The 17,733-nt window shown below is 39.3% G+C and overlaps 1 protein-coding gene across 3 annotated transcripts in view; it reads left to right on the top strand.

The window, feature by feature from the left end:
• Ccny (cyclin Y) overlaps positions 1–6,195 on the top strand; it is a 219,350-nt gene extending 213,155 nt beyond the window's left edge. For all 3 annotated transcript variants that reach the window (XM_021730225.3, XM_040278216.2, XM_005330858.5), the window contains 2 exons: positions 98–260; positions 2,770–6,195. In XM_021730225.3, the coding sequence (XP_021585900.1) occupies positions 98–260; positions 2,770–2,886 (280 nt within the window). In that variant the 3' untranslated portion in view covers positions 2,887–6,195. The remainder of the gene's footprint in view (positions 1–97; positions 261–2,769) is intronic.
• Positions 6,196–17,733: the final 11,538 nt, after the last annotated feature.

Below are 17,733 nucleotides of genomic sequence, written 5' to 3'. Positions count from 1 at the left end.
AGATGGCAGTTTTCTGGAGTCTGGTCTCCAGCAGCTTGGCAGGCCACGCAGCCTGGTGGGCAGCTAAATGTGTGCTATTTTTGCTTTTGCTTTGCAGGAATGAGCTAGAGCGACAGTTTCTTGAATTGCTCCAGTTCAACATCAACGTCCCTTCCAGTGTATACGCCAAGTATTATTTTGATCTTCGTTCTTTGGCAGAAGCAAATAACCTGAGCTTTCCTTTGGAGCCGCTGAGCAGGGAAAGGGCCCACAAGCTTGAGGTAAGATGTTTTAAGACATTGTCCTCTAGTGCACTGTTGCAGATATACCTTCTCATTCCACAGAAGTATGTGACCACAATGATGTCTCCCATTTGCTGTTGTAAAATAAGGACAAAGTCCTTGGAGTTATTGCTGCTCAGTTAATTTAGTTGATAACTTGCACAGCTTCACATTTTTAATAAACTTTATTTTAAAAAATTATTTGTTGTTATAAATGGACAGAATGCCTTTATTTGTTTATTTTTGTGTGGTGCTAAGGATGGAACCCACTGCCTAATAACCTTCTTAATGTCATATGTATTGATTCTATTTTGAAATTAAAGATTTTTTAAAACCCTTGTCCTTATAAATAGGGTCTTTAAAAAAATTATAAGCCCCTTCAAAAAAGGTATTTCCCAGTATGCACTTAATAGGGGAACACTACCAGATGACCTTAACAATTGGCAATCCACAAAGTTTGACCTTTTTTCTTAAATATTTGTTCTTTAGTTCAGTTAGAGCTGGAGCCAGCTACACCTGGTGATCTTGGTCTGGGTTAGAGCCATCATTATTAACCTTTTGTATCTCATCACAATGTATTTGTATGGAGCTCACCTTTTTATTTTCACCATGCTCATCCATTCTGACTTTTAAAAGACAGGAGGGAATGGCAGGGTAGTAAGAAGATCACTGGTAAGATACTTTCCTCCAGAGAAGGTGTGCTGAGGCTCTGGCCTCTTGCCTCTGGAATTCACCACTCAACATTTTGGTTTTATTCCAGAGAGCCTTGGACTAACGTGATAGATGACATAGTCCTTTCCCAGGCTTGGTAAGAATCAAGAGGTCCTGTGCTGCCTGCTGCACCATCCATGTGAAGTGAAATGCTATCCCTTTTCAGAATGGTGTCAGGTGGGCAGTGTGGTGGTCTAACAGGGCTAAAAACTGAATGAAACAAAGCTGAGAGGTAGAAGAAGAGAATTATTATGGATTATAGATTTAGGAAAGCAAACATTTTAAAAAGGAAATAATATGTTAATCCCAAGAAGGAAACCTGGTAAAACATTGGAAAAGACCGGCTGCCTAGCACTGGGGTTTAAACGAAAATCCAGAAGAGGTTTTGAGAATTCAAGTCATTCTGCTGTGATCCTGTCCCAGCCATTGGGATGAAAATACTCATGTGGTCTATTTTTCACCTGTTCAGTTGGAAACCCTTCCCTCCAAATGATTTGTTCCAAGGCACATGTTCAGATCTTTGCAAACATATGAAATACAACTAGGGTTTCCTGGTGAGCATGACCCTCTCTCAGTCCATACAGTAGGCCTTGGTCTACTGCCATGGGCTCCACTTGTTCCTTTAGTACTGGGGAGAGGAGGTTTTGTCTTTAAAATAAATTAGTATGCCTGTGCACATGTGGGAGATGTGAATAAAGCTAACATCACTTTGCATAATAAAATCTAGGATAAGGTTAGAACATTATTAATCTGTTACTATATTACATTCAGTTTTAAATGTTGTAAGCTGAGAAACAACAGATGGTAATCTTAGGAAATTTAAATAAATGAAAAGAATTTGCTCTGAAAAAGGATAGCTCTCCTGTCCCTAAGGAATCTGATTTTCTCTTCTTCAAATATGCCCTCTATATAATGTGTATGATATATGTTTTAGATGAGGAATTCTCTGTTATAATCTGTTGGCTTCCCTAATTCACATCTCATTCAGACAGAAGACATCCTTGATTCCTGTAGCTCTCCTCCAGTCCGTTGTTTATGCTATCACAGGAATTGTGTTTCTAAAATGCAGTTTGGGGTTTTAGAATGTTGTCCTAAAATCACTGGCAGATTGTGCTACCTAAAGAATAAAGCCTGAGCCAGCTAGTGTGGTAGATGGCCTTTTCAATCTGGTCGCAACTGGCTTGCTGTCTCTGTCCCTTGCTGTCCTTTGGTATCCCTGAGCCCTGGCCTTGCCCACCACGTACCATGCCAGCACCATGTGGCTGGGACCTTCTGCCCTTGCTGAGGATATTCTCACCCTCTTGGCAGTTTCTTCCTCCTCTTCCTTCTCCTCAGGCATATCCCTGGAAGCCTGGTTCCATCCTTGGTCATGAATGTGCCCTCAAAATAGAGTCAGTTGCTCATTCTGCTTCCAGGTGCTTTGACACACCCCTGTTGTGTTCATGCTCTGTTGTGTCATGCCTCTGTTGGAACTTACACATCCAGTCAGCACACTGACACAAGAGTACCACTATGAAACAAAACTGTATTTGGGGAGTTTACATTCTCCTGGAAAGAGAGAACAAACAATAAGCACAACAAATAAATTGGCTAGTATGTTAGAAGGTGGTAAAAAAGAAAAGTGCAGTAGGACCAGGGAATTGCTGTGTTCCATAGCCTTGTTGAGTGCATGGTGTTCATGGAAAGACAAAAGCAGGGGAGAAATTGGACTTGCAGATCCCTCCTGGCTGAGGGAAGAGCTGCTTCCAGGCCAAGTGGGAGTCCATCTCTGACCTGCTTTGTCTCTCTTGCTCTTCAGGCTATTTCTCGCCTCTGCGAGGACAAGTACAAGGACCTGAGAAGATCCACGAGGAAGCGGTCAGCAAGTGCTGACAATCTGAATCTGGCGAGGTGGTCCCCAGCCATCATCTCCTAACCATGGATGTCCCCACTGGAGGCCGCACCATCCCTCAGTTTCTCCTTTAGTTTGAGAAAAGACGAACTTGGGGTGGTTTTGTTTTTGTTTTTCCCTTTCCTTTTCTTTTTTAACTCATAGCTCCATCAGGCTGCCTTCATGACCTCCTCCACGCTGTGTGAACTGCACGCAGCAAGGCTTTGAGGAAGCAAGATCAGTATTGTGGAAATCCTGTTTCATGCCTCTCCCCATCATCAACAGCACTTCCTTCGTGGAGGAAACAGACTCTAATCCTGGAGGAGGAAATAAAGGGAAAGGGAAGTCGTGTAGAGGCAGGGAAAATGGTTGAACGCCTTGGCCATTTCTTAAGTTCCCCCATCTGGTCAGTAGATGAATATGACAAAAAAACAAAACAAAAAAACAACAACAACCAAAAAAAACCACACATTAGATAGCAGAGTTGGATGTGCATTAAAGACAGGAGTGCCACGTTTATCACCCCACTTGGATCAGTATGTTCTGTAAGACTTCTTGCATTCCTTCTTGCTGCTTTTTTGGGATTTGGGGGATTTTCGTTTGTTTGTTTTTATTCATTTTGGTCCCACAGAGCAGAGAATATAGTTTGTACCCACCATGGCACAGACATCCAAATAAATAGTACTGGTTTGTTTCTCTGCACTACTCTGCAAGCTGTCTTCTGAGCTTTCTTCCTCACAAGTGGGCTGTGCTCGTTATATTTCTGTGCATCTTTATTTTATACAGTTTTTCTTCAACCATGGCAAAATTAACTTGACTGTAGTGCTGAACCAAAAGTATCCCTTGCCCTTCTTACCCCTCACCCCAAGAAATTCTAGATCATATGGGTGCTTGTGCCTTCCAATTTTCTCGCAGTTGCTGTTTTTCCCCCTCTGACCGGAAGTTTTAGTTTCAAAAATCAGTCAGACTTTGTGGACTGAAGGAAACAATGTGCAGCCAAGGGCATCCTCTGGTTGAGAACTTTCCCAGGGAGCTCAGTGTTTGCCTAAGTCATTGTGTAGGAGCCATTTCTTTGTACTCCCAGCCTAGTTCATTCTTCTACTTCCATGTCCATTGTTGCAAGCAATATTATTCTCAATTTTTATATGTTTACTTTAAATCAAAGTTAGTCTATTTGTATAAAATTTTTTAAAAATCTAAAATTAAAAAAAAATGGGGTGGGTGGGGTATTCCAGTGGGCGGACCATCGAAGGGAAAATGTTACTATTTACTGAGGTATTTTTCACAGAATGATGAATAAAACAACTCAACTTGCATTTTCATTGTGGGTGCTTAGAGAAGTTATACAAAATTCAAACTGTGAAGGCTTATGCTTCATTAATTATGGCCGTACTTTGTCATTTTCTGACTATCCCTGATTTCCTTATGGGCTAGATAAGAATCTTTTATATCAAAAAAAGTAAAAAGGTTAAAGATAGAATGTCAAATAGTAAATTTGATATGAAGCCTGAGAATCTGAGTCATTTACACTTTGGATTTTGCTTATTTTATTAGGTAACAGTGACTGAAGTTTCTGAGCTTTTTCCTTTTTCAAGTCTCTGAGGCAAATGGCAGCAGTTGGTCTGTTTCACCTCCCTTCTATGTGAGCTTGGAAAACTTTGGACTCTTACATTAGTCTTGAGTACCTTAAAATTGTACCCCCAATCTCCAACATCTCTACTCTCAATGAAACAAGCTTTGGAAATGGAGGGGACTCAGAAAGTCAAAATCTCAAGAACACCCAGCCAAAAGTGCTAGTCAGGTTTCAATGGAGTATGTGTTATGTATGATCATAATTGTTCAGACCAGAAATATGATCAGGTTCTCCCTGGACTGAACTTTCAGACAAGCAGAAAATGAAGAGTTAATTACTTTCCCATGTAATTGTGTTGACTTATTCTGAATGAGTACCAAAATCACTTTCTCTCTTCAAGTAAGAGTTGAATTTAGAACTTTAAACAGATGTCTAAAAATGTAGAAAGTATCGTTTTATATTCCCTAATCTCTATATAGCTTCAAAAGGGACATATTTTCTTAGCTGAATATGAATACCTCTTAGACATAAATTTGTTCCTCTCATGTAAAATATCTTATTTTACTGATCCATTTCAGGAAAGAGGTTCTGCTGACTTTATAGCAGAAATCTTATTTTTATCCCTTTTATTTGAATGAGAGATTTGAAAATTGAACTATGTAAATATTTCAATGCATCTACTATAATTTTGTGGAGTTTATTAAACTACTTTAAAAAATTGTATAGTCTATTTATTGTATGTATGTACATACAGTCTGATACCTGAAACTTAAAGTGGATTCCGTAAAACCTGGCTCAGTCTTGTTTAGACTATTGAATATTGTTTTAGCCTTGTGCACTGGACTCTACCTCTGTATAGGAAATTTTTCCATATTCATTAATTGGTATTGATCTGTATTAACTGGTTATGTTTCTTGCACTAAGGACTTTTAAAACTTTGCTGTAAGTGTAGTTTTTAGTTTTACCTTTGCAGTATGAATCACTTGACACATCGGTAGATAACTTAGGTTTGGTTTTATTTTTCTACATGATGATGAAGACATAAAGTTTGTTTTCTGGTTTGTTCCAAGTTTGCCAAAAGATGAAAACAACAAAACCAAAACCCCAAATCAGTATAGTACCTATTGGTAAATATTAGGGTCTGTAATTTGTTTGCAGGGTGATTCAATACCCTACAGTTAAAACCAGATGATACTTAAGAATATAATGTCTTAATGTAATATTTGAATGGAGAGATTTTTGTCATTAATGAAGGGTGAAGAAAACCACACATTTCTTTGACTCTAATTTTAGATTTGACTTAAACAACAAGTCATTGGGACAATAAATATACATCCCAAAGAATTTTGTTTTACTTTTCTTTAACTGGGGAAGGAAAGGAAGTCGGGTCTAAAACCAAGTTGGTGGGCAAGGTGGTAGATCTGCAAGCCCTGGGAACTGCTCTGGTGCCTTAATGTACCAGGTGAGGCCTGGGGCTCAGCTTCATCTTGTCGCCTGTCTGCTCTTTCAGGCTGGCTCTCTTGTATTTCTTCTCTTGGTCTTTGGCAGGGGTGTCTCCATCTTGGGGTTTTTCTTGGTTCTTGGCATTTTGCCCCTTAGCTGAGTTGTAAGGCAGAATTTGGGTGAGTGAGCGATTTTGACTTTTCCTGCTGCTTTTGGGTAACTTCTCACCTAAAGCCACATTTTATGGCTTTGAATTTTTTAAAAAATAAAATATGATTCCTGGTTCATTGTTAGGTGTTTAATAAGTGTCAAATAAATAAAAACATACATAGAACAAATAGTGCCTGCCTTCCTGCTGCTTTTTTTTTTTTTTAGTTATAATGTTGAGATAAAAATCAACAGATTTTGTGGGTGCTGAGAAAATGAATTCTTTTTAAGAACAGTGGGAGTTCTGTGAGTCTTGAGAGATTCAAAACAGGATGAGACTTCCTTAGAATCCTCCATCAATGGAAATGTTTGCGTGATGGAGGCCTAACTGCCCTGTTTTATCTTAAGTCACTGTCTCCCTGAACTTACTGGAATCAGCATCTCAAGACTTACACTGGCTGGATCTCAACTATAGGGAGTCATCCTTGTTGGAAAACAAAAAGGAAATAAGAAACCTGGCCCTGAGTTGAGATGAGAAAAGGACACTTATACCCTGCAGACTGCAAGGAAAGCCCTACAGTAATATTAAGATAATGATTTGCTGTTACTGAATGCTGAGAAAATCTGCACCTGAAAACAGATTGCCCCACAGGTACCAAACAAGCTCCTATGGAGATTAGGGAGATGTCTAGGAGTGCTTGCAGCCACAAAATTGGTGTTTGGTATTTGGACCTGACCAAGTCAGCAGATTTCCTCTTCAGTTTTTCAGGTTAGATTTCCTTACAGAGAGTCTGTATATGTGAAGGAACTACAGGTCCTCATGTGCCCCTTCCCATGAGAAATTTTCTTCAGGAGTTGGTTGTCATTACCGAAATGATCTGCTTTTATTAAATGTTCAAGCGAAATAGTCATTGGAGATTGTATATGTGTGCACTGCTGCAAGTCAAAGCTGTGCATAAGCACCCAGACACAGATTTGTGCTGGAAATTATATATGTCCCTTGCAGATCTATGTAAAACATTCTAGAAGAACCTGTTAACGTAAGAAATGGACTCACACATGGTGTCTGAATGGCATTTGGGTTTTACAGGTATCAATAAATGTGGGATAAAAGAATGTTATTTCAAAATAAATACAGTTTGGAAAAAAATATTAAATGGAACTTGAATTTATGCATAACATTTTGTTAACATTGGTATTGATCCGTGTTGTAATGAAAACTTTTTTGAATCTCAGTCTAAAATTATAGTGTAATCTTGAACAAATTGCTTCACCTCTGGACTTTTCAGTGAACTGGGCTATATAATCTTGCTTGGTTGTTTTTGCCACCTTGCTTTGTTTCTGAACACACTCTGCGCAATCATTCTCACATCATGACTGTTGGATACATGTAGGAAGGCCGGGCCTAATAAAAAACAAGTACAAGCCTGACTGAATTTCCCTGGGGGAAATCAATCATCTTTCCAATGTCCCCTCCCAGAGAAGAGTGGCCATTGGTAGATGCAGCAGATCTTACATAAATTGGAAGGGTATCCAAATTTCAGCTACTGTTCATTTTCCCTTGGGTATCTCCTAATGCAGTTCAACTTTCAGCTTGTCCTTAAATTGGGTTTTCCTGGGTCTAGATAAGATTTCTTATCCATACTGGCAGATGCAGAAAACCTTGGAACAGGAAAGTTGAATGTGTGGATCCATCTCAAAATGAATCTGTCCTGAAAGGGGTGCTGCATCATGGTTAACCGTTGATTGATGCTTATTGCAGTCCTGTAGACCAGAGCTTAGGAAGCCCAACCTTGGAAGGAAAGAATTTGGCTCCTTTTTTATGACATCTGCTATTCATCCAGGAAGATGAAAAGCAGCCACTTTCAATTTTCCTATATTTGCCTCTGATCATCAGCTCTTGGGGACTGTGTGAAAGGACTGAAAGTTATTGGTACTGAAAGTTGTTGTCCCCTCCAAGGACAAGACCAGCATTTGAGGTATGATGATTAAATAAATGATCATTGTATAAGTTCAGAACATCTGAGTATAAGGCCTGTGACATGAATGACATGGTTTGGCAATTCATCATCTTAAATTTCTGAAGATCCTTCCCATACCTAACACTAAGTTATTCTATTAATGACCTAGTTATTCTGGGATTTTCTGGACACTTTTGAGAGTCTTAACCACAGACTTGCTTACCCCTGTAATCTTTGGAAAATAAAAAATAAAAAGTTTGGGTTAGACTGTAGCAAAGCATCCAGAGTCCCAAATGCCTATTACATCCCTTCAATTATTCTCTATAATATTCTGCAGAGCAGTGGCCTCCTTAGTGTAAGCTAAACAGGAAACAGTTTCTAAAGTATTTTCAAGAAAATGTATGTATTTGTTCCATAATGAGTGAATTTTATTGAAGGCTTTACCTTATCCATTCAAAAAATATTGACCATGGGCTATGCTGGACACCATGTCTTGTATGTGCTAGAGACCAATACAACAAGAAGAGATGAGGTCTTTGCTTTTCTTGCGGACATTCTAGTGGGGTAATCAAGTCACTACACACCATACAGATAGCATACTTTGGATTGTGATACATGTCATGGAAGAAATTGGGTGGTGTGACAGTAATGTGCAGGGGTAACTTTGTGGAAGTGACCTTGTGAGTAGTGGTCACCATGGAAGAATTGGAAAAGGAAGAGCTTAGAGAGAAAGGAAGGGTAGTTGGAGATGTGGGTGGAGAAGAATTGGGCCTTGCAGACCCTGGCAAAGAACACAGATTTTTAAAAAAATTTTTTTATAAGTTATTGATGGGCCTTTGTTTATTTATTTGTTTATACATGGTGCTGAGAATTGAACCCAGTGCCTCACGCATGCTAGGCAAGTGCTCTACCACTGAGCCACAACTCCAGCCCCAAGAACACAGATATTGAGTCCAGTAGAATGCTCCTGAAACATTTAATTGGATTGTACTATTTATTATATTCGACTCTGCCAAATGTTGTTGTGGTGTGCAGGGGCATAGGAAACATCGTTCCTACCTTCATAGATTATATACAGGAAAAGAACAACTAGCAAATTCATAAGATGGGGTTTCACTACACAACTAGGAAGAATCACCCATTTATCAATTATTTAGTTATATATTTATAAAGTTTCAAAATACAGAATCTACATTCTACCAGGTATTGGATGTAATAGGAGTATATCAGGACTAAAAACTGGCCCCTGCCTTTCTAAAACTGTAGAGTTTGGGGGATGGATTAATAGTTCTGACTTAACAATAATGAAAATAAATATGTACTTATCCTATTATGGGCATGAAGCAGACTACCAGAACCTGTCTCTGGTGATAGAAATGTACACGAGGTGTGTTTTGGACAGGTATTCATGGCTTTTACAGTTATTATTGAATATTACATATAAGTCTACAGCTATTTATTGAATATTACATATAACTCTTGTTTTGAGGACCTAGAAGTTGATGTGATTGCCATGATGAAAATCTAAGAGAAATATTTAGAAAGTTAATAGGTTAGCAAGATGGCAGTTATGAGAGATCAATACACAAAAATTGACAGCTTTCCAATTCACCAGCAATAACCAATAAGATAAAATATAATGGAGAAAAGATGCCATTCGAAATAGCAACAGATTATATAACATATTTAAGAACAAAAACATTTATCAGGTGTTTACCATGAGTTCAGAACAATTTAAGCCCATGGTACATGTTTTAATCCTTCCTTGTCACGATTTTGTGATGATACCTGCTGCTATCATTCCTAGATAAGGATGTTTCAGTTTGGAAAGATTAAAAACCTGATCCATAAGCCATAAAGCAAAGAAACCTGACTTCAGGGCTTATTTTTAATCACTGCTATATGGCCATTTACTGCCTCTGATGAGTAGGAAATCCATCAATAAAGGGATATCTGCTTAAATGTCCTGTTCTCTTACAGATCTTGTCTAACACCACCACCCTCCCCATGAAGATAATGCCTTCCCTCTTGCATGGTCCTGTTCTAAGCCTGCGGTGGATTGAACAGTGTTTCAAAATTCAGGTCAACCCTAAACCTACAAATGTGATCTCATTTGGAAATAGGATCTTTGTGTATGTAACTAATTAAGATAGGCCATAAGGATGGTCCCTAATTCTGGGATATATAAAGAACTCAAAACTCTTAATACCAGAAAAATAAATGAACCCAATCAATAAAAGGGCTAAGGAACTGAACAGACACTTCTCAGAAGATATACAACTGATTGCCAAAGGCCAATGTCTCGGTTTGGCACCAGAATCACGAGCCACCACACAGCTTTGTAGATTCAAACAGCAATTCTTTATTCCAGCTCTCACACCACCTCCACACAGGTCCAGGGGCAATCGCGTTCTGCCGTCTCCCGCACAATTCACCTACTCCACGAGGCTATCTCCAAATCCCATTTTAATCTCAAGGGGAACAAGCAGCAGGAACACCCTAATCCCAACAATAATCTTCAACTTCCAACTTCCCTAAAACCCATTATCTTAAACTGGCAACGCCTTAAACTCAAGGAGCCGGTTACTTCCTCAAACCTGATCAGCTCTAAACCCGGATCCGCCTTGGTCCTTGAGCAAGATCACCTTATTAAAGCATGCATGCAATGTCCCATCGAATGTCCTCTAAGCAGCATGGGGTACGCTTGGCAAGGAAATTTCGATGCGTCATTCCTACTTGGTAATGGCCCTCAGCAACTGATCAACAAATACATGAAAAAAATGTTTACCATCTCTAGTAATTAGAGAAAAGCAAATCAAAACTACTGAGATTTGATTTCACTTCAGACAGAATGGCACTTATCAAGAACTACCAAGAAACAAGCGTTAGCAAGGATGTGGAGGAAAAGGTACACTCATACATTGTTGGTGGCACTGCAAATGGGTGCAGCCACTCTGGAAAGCAAAATGGAGATTCCTTAGAAAACTTGGAATGGAACCACCATTTGACTCAGCTGTCTCACTCCTTGGTCTATATCTGAAGGACTTAAAATCAGCATATTATAGTGATGTAGCTGTATCAATGTTTATAGCAGCTCAATTCACAATAACTAAACTGTGAAACCAACTTAGATGCCCTTCAATAGATGAATAGATAAAGAAACTGTGGTATATCTACACAATGGAATACTACTCAGCATTAAAAGAATAAAATTATGGCATTTGTAGGTAAATGGATGGAGTTGGAGAATATTATGCTAAGCAAAGTAAGCCAATCCCAAAAAGCCAAAGGCCAAATGTTCTCTCTGATAAGTGGATGCTGATCCATAATGAGGGGGAAGGCATGGAAAGAATGGAGGAACTTTGGGCAAAGGGTGGGGGAGGGGAAGGGGCATACGAGCAGGAAAGATGGTGGAATGAGATGGATATTATTACCCTAGGTACATGTTGTGTACGATAAACCAAAATGCATTCTGCTGTCATATATAAACTCAATCAGAATATATATACACACACACACACACACACACACACATATACACATATATTTGTGGATAATATTTATTTATTTTAAAAGGATGGTTTCTAAATCCTATGACTTGTCCTTACAAAGAGAAGGAAATTTGGAAACAAGGGTATACAGGGATATGTGGACACCACCATGTGAGGATGGACACAGATATTAGAGAGACACCAAGGATTGTTAAGGACACCAGAAACTGAAAGAGCTAAGGCAGACTTCTATGGAGTTTTTTTCAGAGAGCATGATCTGCTGATTTCTAGCTTCCAAAATAGAGTATAAATTTTCTCTTAAAGCTATCCAATGTGTGGAAACTTGTTTATGGCAGCCCTAGGAAACTAGCACTCATATAATACCTAAGTACCTAAATAAAGGAAATCCTAAATTTTACTGTAAGTCATCAAAACAGATCTGAAGGGTGAGACATAGCATATTCCTGAGTGTGAAGTCACAGTACTGAAAAAAATGTCACATCTCTCTTTGTCCCTTCTCCCCTTTGTCCAGTGTGCTCTTAAGCACACCTAGCTCTCTCCCTCCCAGTCTAGCATCCTTCTCTGAGCTGTTATTTCTGGCATCCTTCTGCCTCTGAAATTACATTGCTCATTCTTCTCTTTGGGATATGTGCTTGAATGTCATGTCCTCTTATAGACCTGCTCTTGACACCATCCCCCATAGAAGGCAACAATCCCTTCCCTCTTGCCCTGTCTGTTTGTTCATTTGTTTATTGTCTTTCTCTTGTCCCTGGAATACCTACTCAGGGAGATGGGGGTTTTGACTAACTCATTCCCTTCTACATCCCGGTGCTCAACACCGGCCAGGCCTTTAGATGAGTGGGTGAGTGAGTGGATGGTGTAGTTCCCAAGTTCAGAGAATAAGAGCCAAAGTGGAGCTGCAATCAAAGTAATTTTGAGCAAAAATAATACAGTGGGATGCATTGCACAAAAACACATACAAATGGCCAACAGATATAAAAAATTGCTCATCATCACTAATCATCAGTGACATGTAAATCAATGCCACAATGAGATAGCATCTCACACATATGTCAGAATAACTATTATGTAGATAAAACACAAGTGTTGTCATGGATGTGGAGAAAAGGGAACTCTTGCACTGTTGCTGGGAGTATAAATAGATGCAACCATTATGGAAAACAGTATAGAGATTCCTCAGAAAACTAAAATAGAACTACCAGATGACTCAGCTACCTCACTTCTGGGCACGTATCTAAAGGAATTAAAATCAGGATATCTAAAAGACATCTGCATTCCATGTTTATTGCAGCACTGTTCACAACAGCCAAGATATAGAAGAAATCTAGGTGTCTATCAGATGAATACATAAAGAAAACGTGGTATTTACACACAATGAAATACTATTTAGCCTTTAAAGGAGGAATTACTTCATTTGTTACTAATGGATGAATCCAGAGGACATTATGCTAAGTGAAATAAATGGCACAGAAAGATAAACAAAAATATAGTTGTCCCTGTGTATCCATGGAGAATTTGTTCCAGGTTATGCCACAATCCACAGGTGCTCAAATCCCTTAAAAGTGGCATAGCATTTGTATATAACCTATGCACATCCTCTTGTATATTTTAAATAATCTCTAGATGAATTAAACTACATAATATAATGTGTCATGCAAATACTGTTATCATTTAGAGAATGTCAAGAAAAAAAGTCTGCATTTTGTAAAAATGAGCATTTGGTGGGGGTTATTTTTCGTGTGTAGTTGATCGAGTCTACTGATGCAAATTTCAGATATGAAGGACTGACTATGTGTGGCAGGATCTTACTCATGTGGAACCTCAAAAGTCCAACTCATGGAAGTAGAGAGTAGAATAGGTCATTACCAGAAGCTGGGAGAGGGAGGAGGATGGAGCAATGGGAGATATTGGTACAAGTTTTCAGTTAGGAAGAATAAGCTTGAAAACCTATTGCACACAATGGTGATTACAATAAATGATAATACATTGTATATTTCAAAACTGCCCAAAGAGTGGATTTTAAATGTTTTATCTCAAAAAGTATGTGAAGTGGCAAATTTGCTAAATACCTAGATTTAATCATTCTATGATATAGCAAAACATCACATGGTACTATATATATATATATATATATATATATATATATATATATATATATATATTTGTCAAAACTAAAACTAAGGGAAGAAGTTGAGCCATAAGGTAGCTTAAGGAAAGAAACAGAGCTTGAGCTAGGTGTGTGTAGAATCTCAATAAATGGGAAGGAAAGGATTTCTAGCCTAGGGAATGTAGAGCCCAAGTCAGAAATTCTCCCCTACCCACTTCCCTGCATTGCTGAGGGGTAGTGGTAGAAAGTCTGGTCACAAATATATGTCACAAATGTGGGAGACTTTGGAAGTCAACTAAGGAAGTTTGAACTGTGTCAATCAATCTACAAATACTTAGTTTAAACCTAATATTTTTTTCTAGAAACAATACTGATCACTTATGTTCTGAGACATTTCCAATTCACAAAACATTCTTCTTCATCTCCCAAGAATCACACTGATTGTTTTCTACATGGAGTTGAAGTTTGGAAATATTAAGTGACTTTGCAAAGTTCACACCACCACCAGCCAACAGGTTTTCCATTTCTTCTACAGCTGCCCCTCAAACCACAGAGTAAGGCAAGCTACACCTGTCATATCTCCATATGGGTAGTCCTTGGAGAAAGACAGCTGCAATATTTTAGTCTAAAAAATACTTAGTAAATAATGTACTTACAAGCACCAGGGCTGTGTAGGGATTCTGTTATTTTTATGGCTGCTAAATGTAGAAATCACACAGATGTGTGGTCTGTCCTATTAGTGGCATTTGAAAGAAGTCTATGAGTTGCTATTTCAGAATTGCTGCATGACCCTCAAGTGGTGTCTCCTTCCCTTCAAGTCTCAGTTTAGGAGCTTTAAAGATCCTGAACATTTGATGATTTCATGCATCTGATGCCATGGCCCCTATTTTGGCAGATATGGATCCTGCTGACCTGTGCTTTTATTTTTCTGCACTTGCAACTTCTTGTTTTTGAAATGCTCAAATGCTTTCTCTAGCTCAAAATGTGTCCATCCTGTGACTTTCATTGGTTGCTTCAATTCAGAAGTCACCTCTTCATTGGCCTTTCTTGGTCACTTCATCTAAAAGTAACACCAATCACTACATCTCACTCACTACCAATCACTACCCCATCACTCACTATTACCCTTATTTTGTTTGTTTATTTAGTAGCATGTTATATAGTACCCTGATTATATACTTAGGGATTAAGTTTGACTCCCCATCAGAGGCAGACCTACCACAACTGAAAGCTGACTTTACTGCTCACTAAGCAAGGAACAGCTGCTAAGTTATAGTCTCTTAGTAAAGCGGGGGCAGGTGTATCTCATAATTAGGACATTGGAAAGCAGAGCTTGAAGTACATTTGTGGGAGATTGAAGGTTTCAGTTCCAATTACAGCATCTTTTCACTTTCTGGTCAGTAGCAGAAATTGCTCACAACAAAGCATGCGCAAATTCTATATTTTAACTATCTCCACTACAGGACCTTTAGTTTTGTAAATTGCTTGACATTGCTTCCTAAAACATTGGTAAATTCATCATTGTATTAACAAATACAAGCAAGCTGTAAGGATTCTGAATGTACCTAACTGCTGTAGTTTCTTTGATTCTGTGATTATATATTTTCACTATATGCACATCTCATTCTCTTAAGTGATCTACAACTTAAGACATTAAGACATTTTCTCCACGTAGATTCTGCCTGCGTATGATATTTGTGAGAGTAAACCAGCTCTATTCTCAAACTTTGAAGAGTTTTTTTTTTCTTTAGATGAATTTGATTGGTGCTCCTATGAAAATTTTGTGGCAATTAGGGTCAGCGTGTTAGCAAGAAAATGTCTTGAAATAACCAGAACAACTGGGCATAGCATAGCACAGAATTTTCCAGCATTGCAGTTTATTTATTTAGAGCTGAAGCCCAAAGTTGAATGCTCAGGGCCAGCAGTCTCTGGGGGAGGGAGGAAATTCTAGTATGGTGCAGAGGAGGGAGGCCCCAGAGTTTGAAGTAAGAGAACAAAACTCACTATTGGCTTTTCTTGGAGGAGACCTTTCAAGGTAAACAAATTGCCACTTACTGAGCATTCCTCTTCACTAAGCCTCAGGAGACCTGAGGCTCTGAAGACGAGATTGCCCACCCCCCAGGGATGGTCTAAGCACATAAAGGGTGTGTAAAAGTGGCTGATACTGAAAGCACACCTTGCTGCCTGAGGTATATAACATCATTCTTGTTAGCAAAAAAGACTTAAATGAGCCACTTAAGATGCAAACAGGAGTAAATGCATGTAGAGGGAAGAGGATGGAAGAAGAAAGAAGGGGATAAAGCAGATAAAGATTCCACAAAGGGCATTTTTTGATTAGGTTATGAGTGTCTCTGTGTCAACAAATCCTTCCACAAAGAGCTGATACCGTACATGCCAAAGTAATGATCTCACTGTACACCTGAAAGAAGGGAAGTTGCATTTGATAAGAACCTGTGATACAAGAGAAGATGGAAACTTACTGAAAAACCAAGGAGATGCCTTCAGTAAACTTACACTTGAAAATTTCTCAGGCTATTCTGCGAAATAACTCATGTTATTCTCATATCTGTCACAGACATCTCTATTTGACTTGAGGGCACCCTTCTTCTCTTTCCAGCTCTCTGTGCCATATCTGTTCCTCCTCTTATGTCTTCATCCTAACACATATGCACATCCTCACCTGTCCCTATCCACCTGGCTTCTTTAATACCCTTGATTCCATGGTTCTATCTCCCACCTAATTTAGATGTCCATCACCTCACCTCAGAATCACTATCGTAGCTGTAGGAGCTCAAATTTCCAGTTTTGCCTCTTTCTGACTCATTCTTTTCATAGCAGGTTAGTGCTACTTTCTGAAATGCAGATCTGATTGTGTCACCTTTGTCATAGACCTTTAGGACTCCCCCTGTCTATGGAGTTGAAACCCATACTCTCTAGTATCAAATAGGAGTCCTTCGAGGCTTCCAGCCACTTCTACTCCCGTTGTGCTGCCTACTCCTAACCCATGCTTTGGTCATCCTGAATTATGGGCAGTTCCCTATACCCACTGGAGCAATGTCCAGCTTTGGGCCATTGCACATGCTGCTTACAGTCAGATTTGAGGTACCCAAATCATCTTAGCCTTGCAACTGGCACTGGTCCCTCCAGAGGCAATCAAGCCCCTCCTTTGGAAGACTTCCCTAGCCCCAATACTGTCCCCTTACATTTGTAATCAACAAGTGACTTTTCTGCCTCCCACTCCACCTGGTGATCTCCCAGAGCAGAGACATGTCTACCATTGTAGCTCTAGGACCAGGCACTCTGCCTGGCATATGTCACTCACTGAGTGAAAAACAGCGCCTTAATAGAACTTGACTACTTTAAAAGCATCTTGCCTTGAGAAGAGTGGATTTTTATTCTCCCACCAAGATTAAGGGGCAGAGAAAGATTGGAAAGCAGGCATGCTAAAGATGGCCGTGATGGTTGATGTTTGGTGTTAACTTGACTGGATTAAGGGATGCATCGGGTGTATGTTAGTGTTTCTGGAGAAGACTAAATTGAGTAGGGGAAGACCCATCCTGAAGGTGGGTACACCATTCAATAGGCTGGGGGCCTAGATAGAATGAAAAAGTACAAGAAGCAGGAAGCTTGCTCTCTTGCTGATTTTCTCCCTTCGTGAGTGGGTATGTTTTTTCTGCTCCTGGACATCACATTCTGAGTTTTTCAGCCTTAAATGTGGATTTGCATCAGCTCCAGAGAGATTTGGGCCTTTGAGCTTGAACTGAAGTTGCATATTGGTCTCTTTTCTGAAGCTTTTGGCTTCTAAGAATGAACTATGGATTCCCTGTTTCTCCAAACTGCAGTAACCATTGTGGGATTTTTGAGCCTCTGTGACTATGTAAACCAACCGAATAAATCTCCTCTTAGAATAAAATGTGTGTGTATGAGTTTGTGTGTGAAAGAGAGGGGGGTAGTATATTCTAATGGCTCAGTTTCTCTGGAGAACCCTAACTAATGTAGTGACCTTAGGGTTCAGAGCAAATGGAAGTATGGATGTTCTGTGTCCACTGTCTGCCCCATGGGAAGACAGGTGGGTATTTGGGTTGCAAAACACTCTGAAAATAGCAAAACATCATGTCCATATAAAGGATATTAAAAGTCAAAAAGGGC

Source organism: Ictidomys tridecemlineatus, chromosome 10 (genome assembly GCF_052094955.1).
Source record: "Ictidomys tridecemlineatus isolate mIctTri1 chromosome 10, mIctTri1.hap1, whole genome shotgun sequence".
Lineage (NCBI taxonomy): Eukaryota > Metazoa > Chordata > Mammalia > Rodentia > Sciuridae > Ictidomys > Ictidomys tridecemlineatus.
The sequence above is the reverse complement of the archived record's forward strand: the minus strand, read 5'-3'. Positions and strand labels throughout refer to the sequence as shown.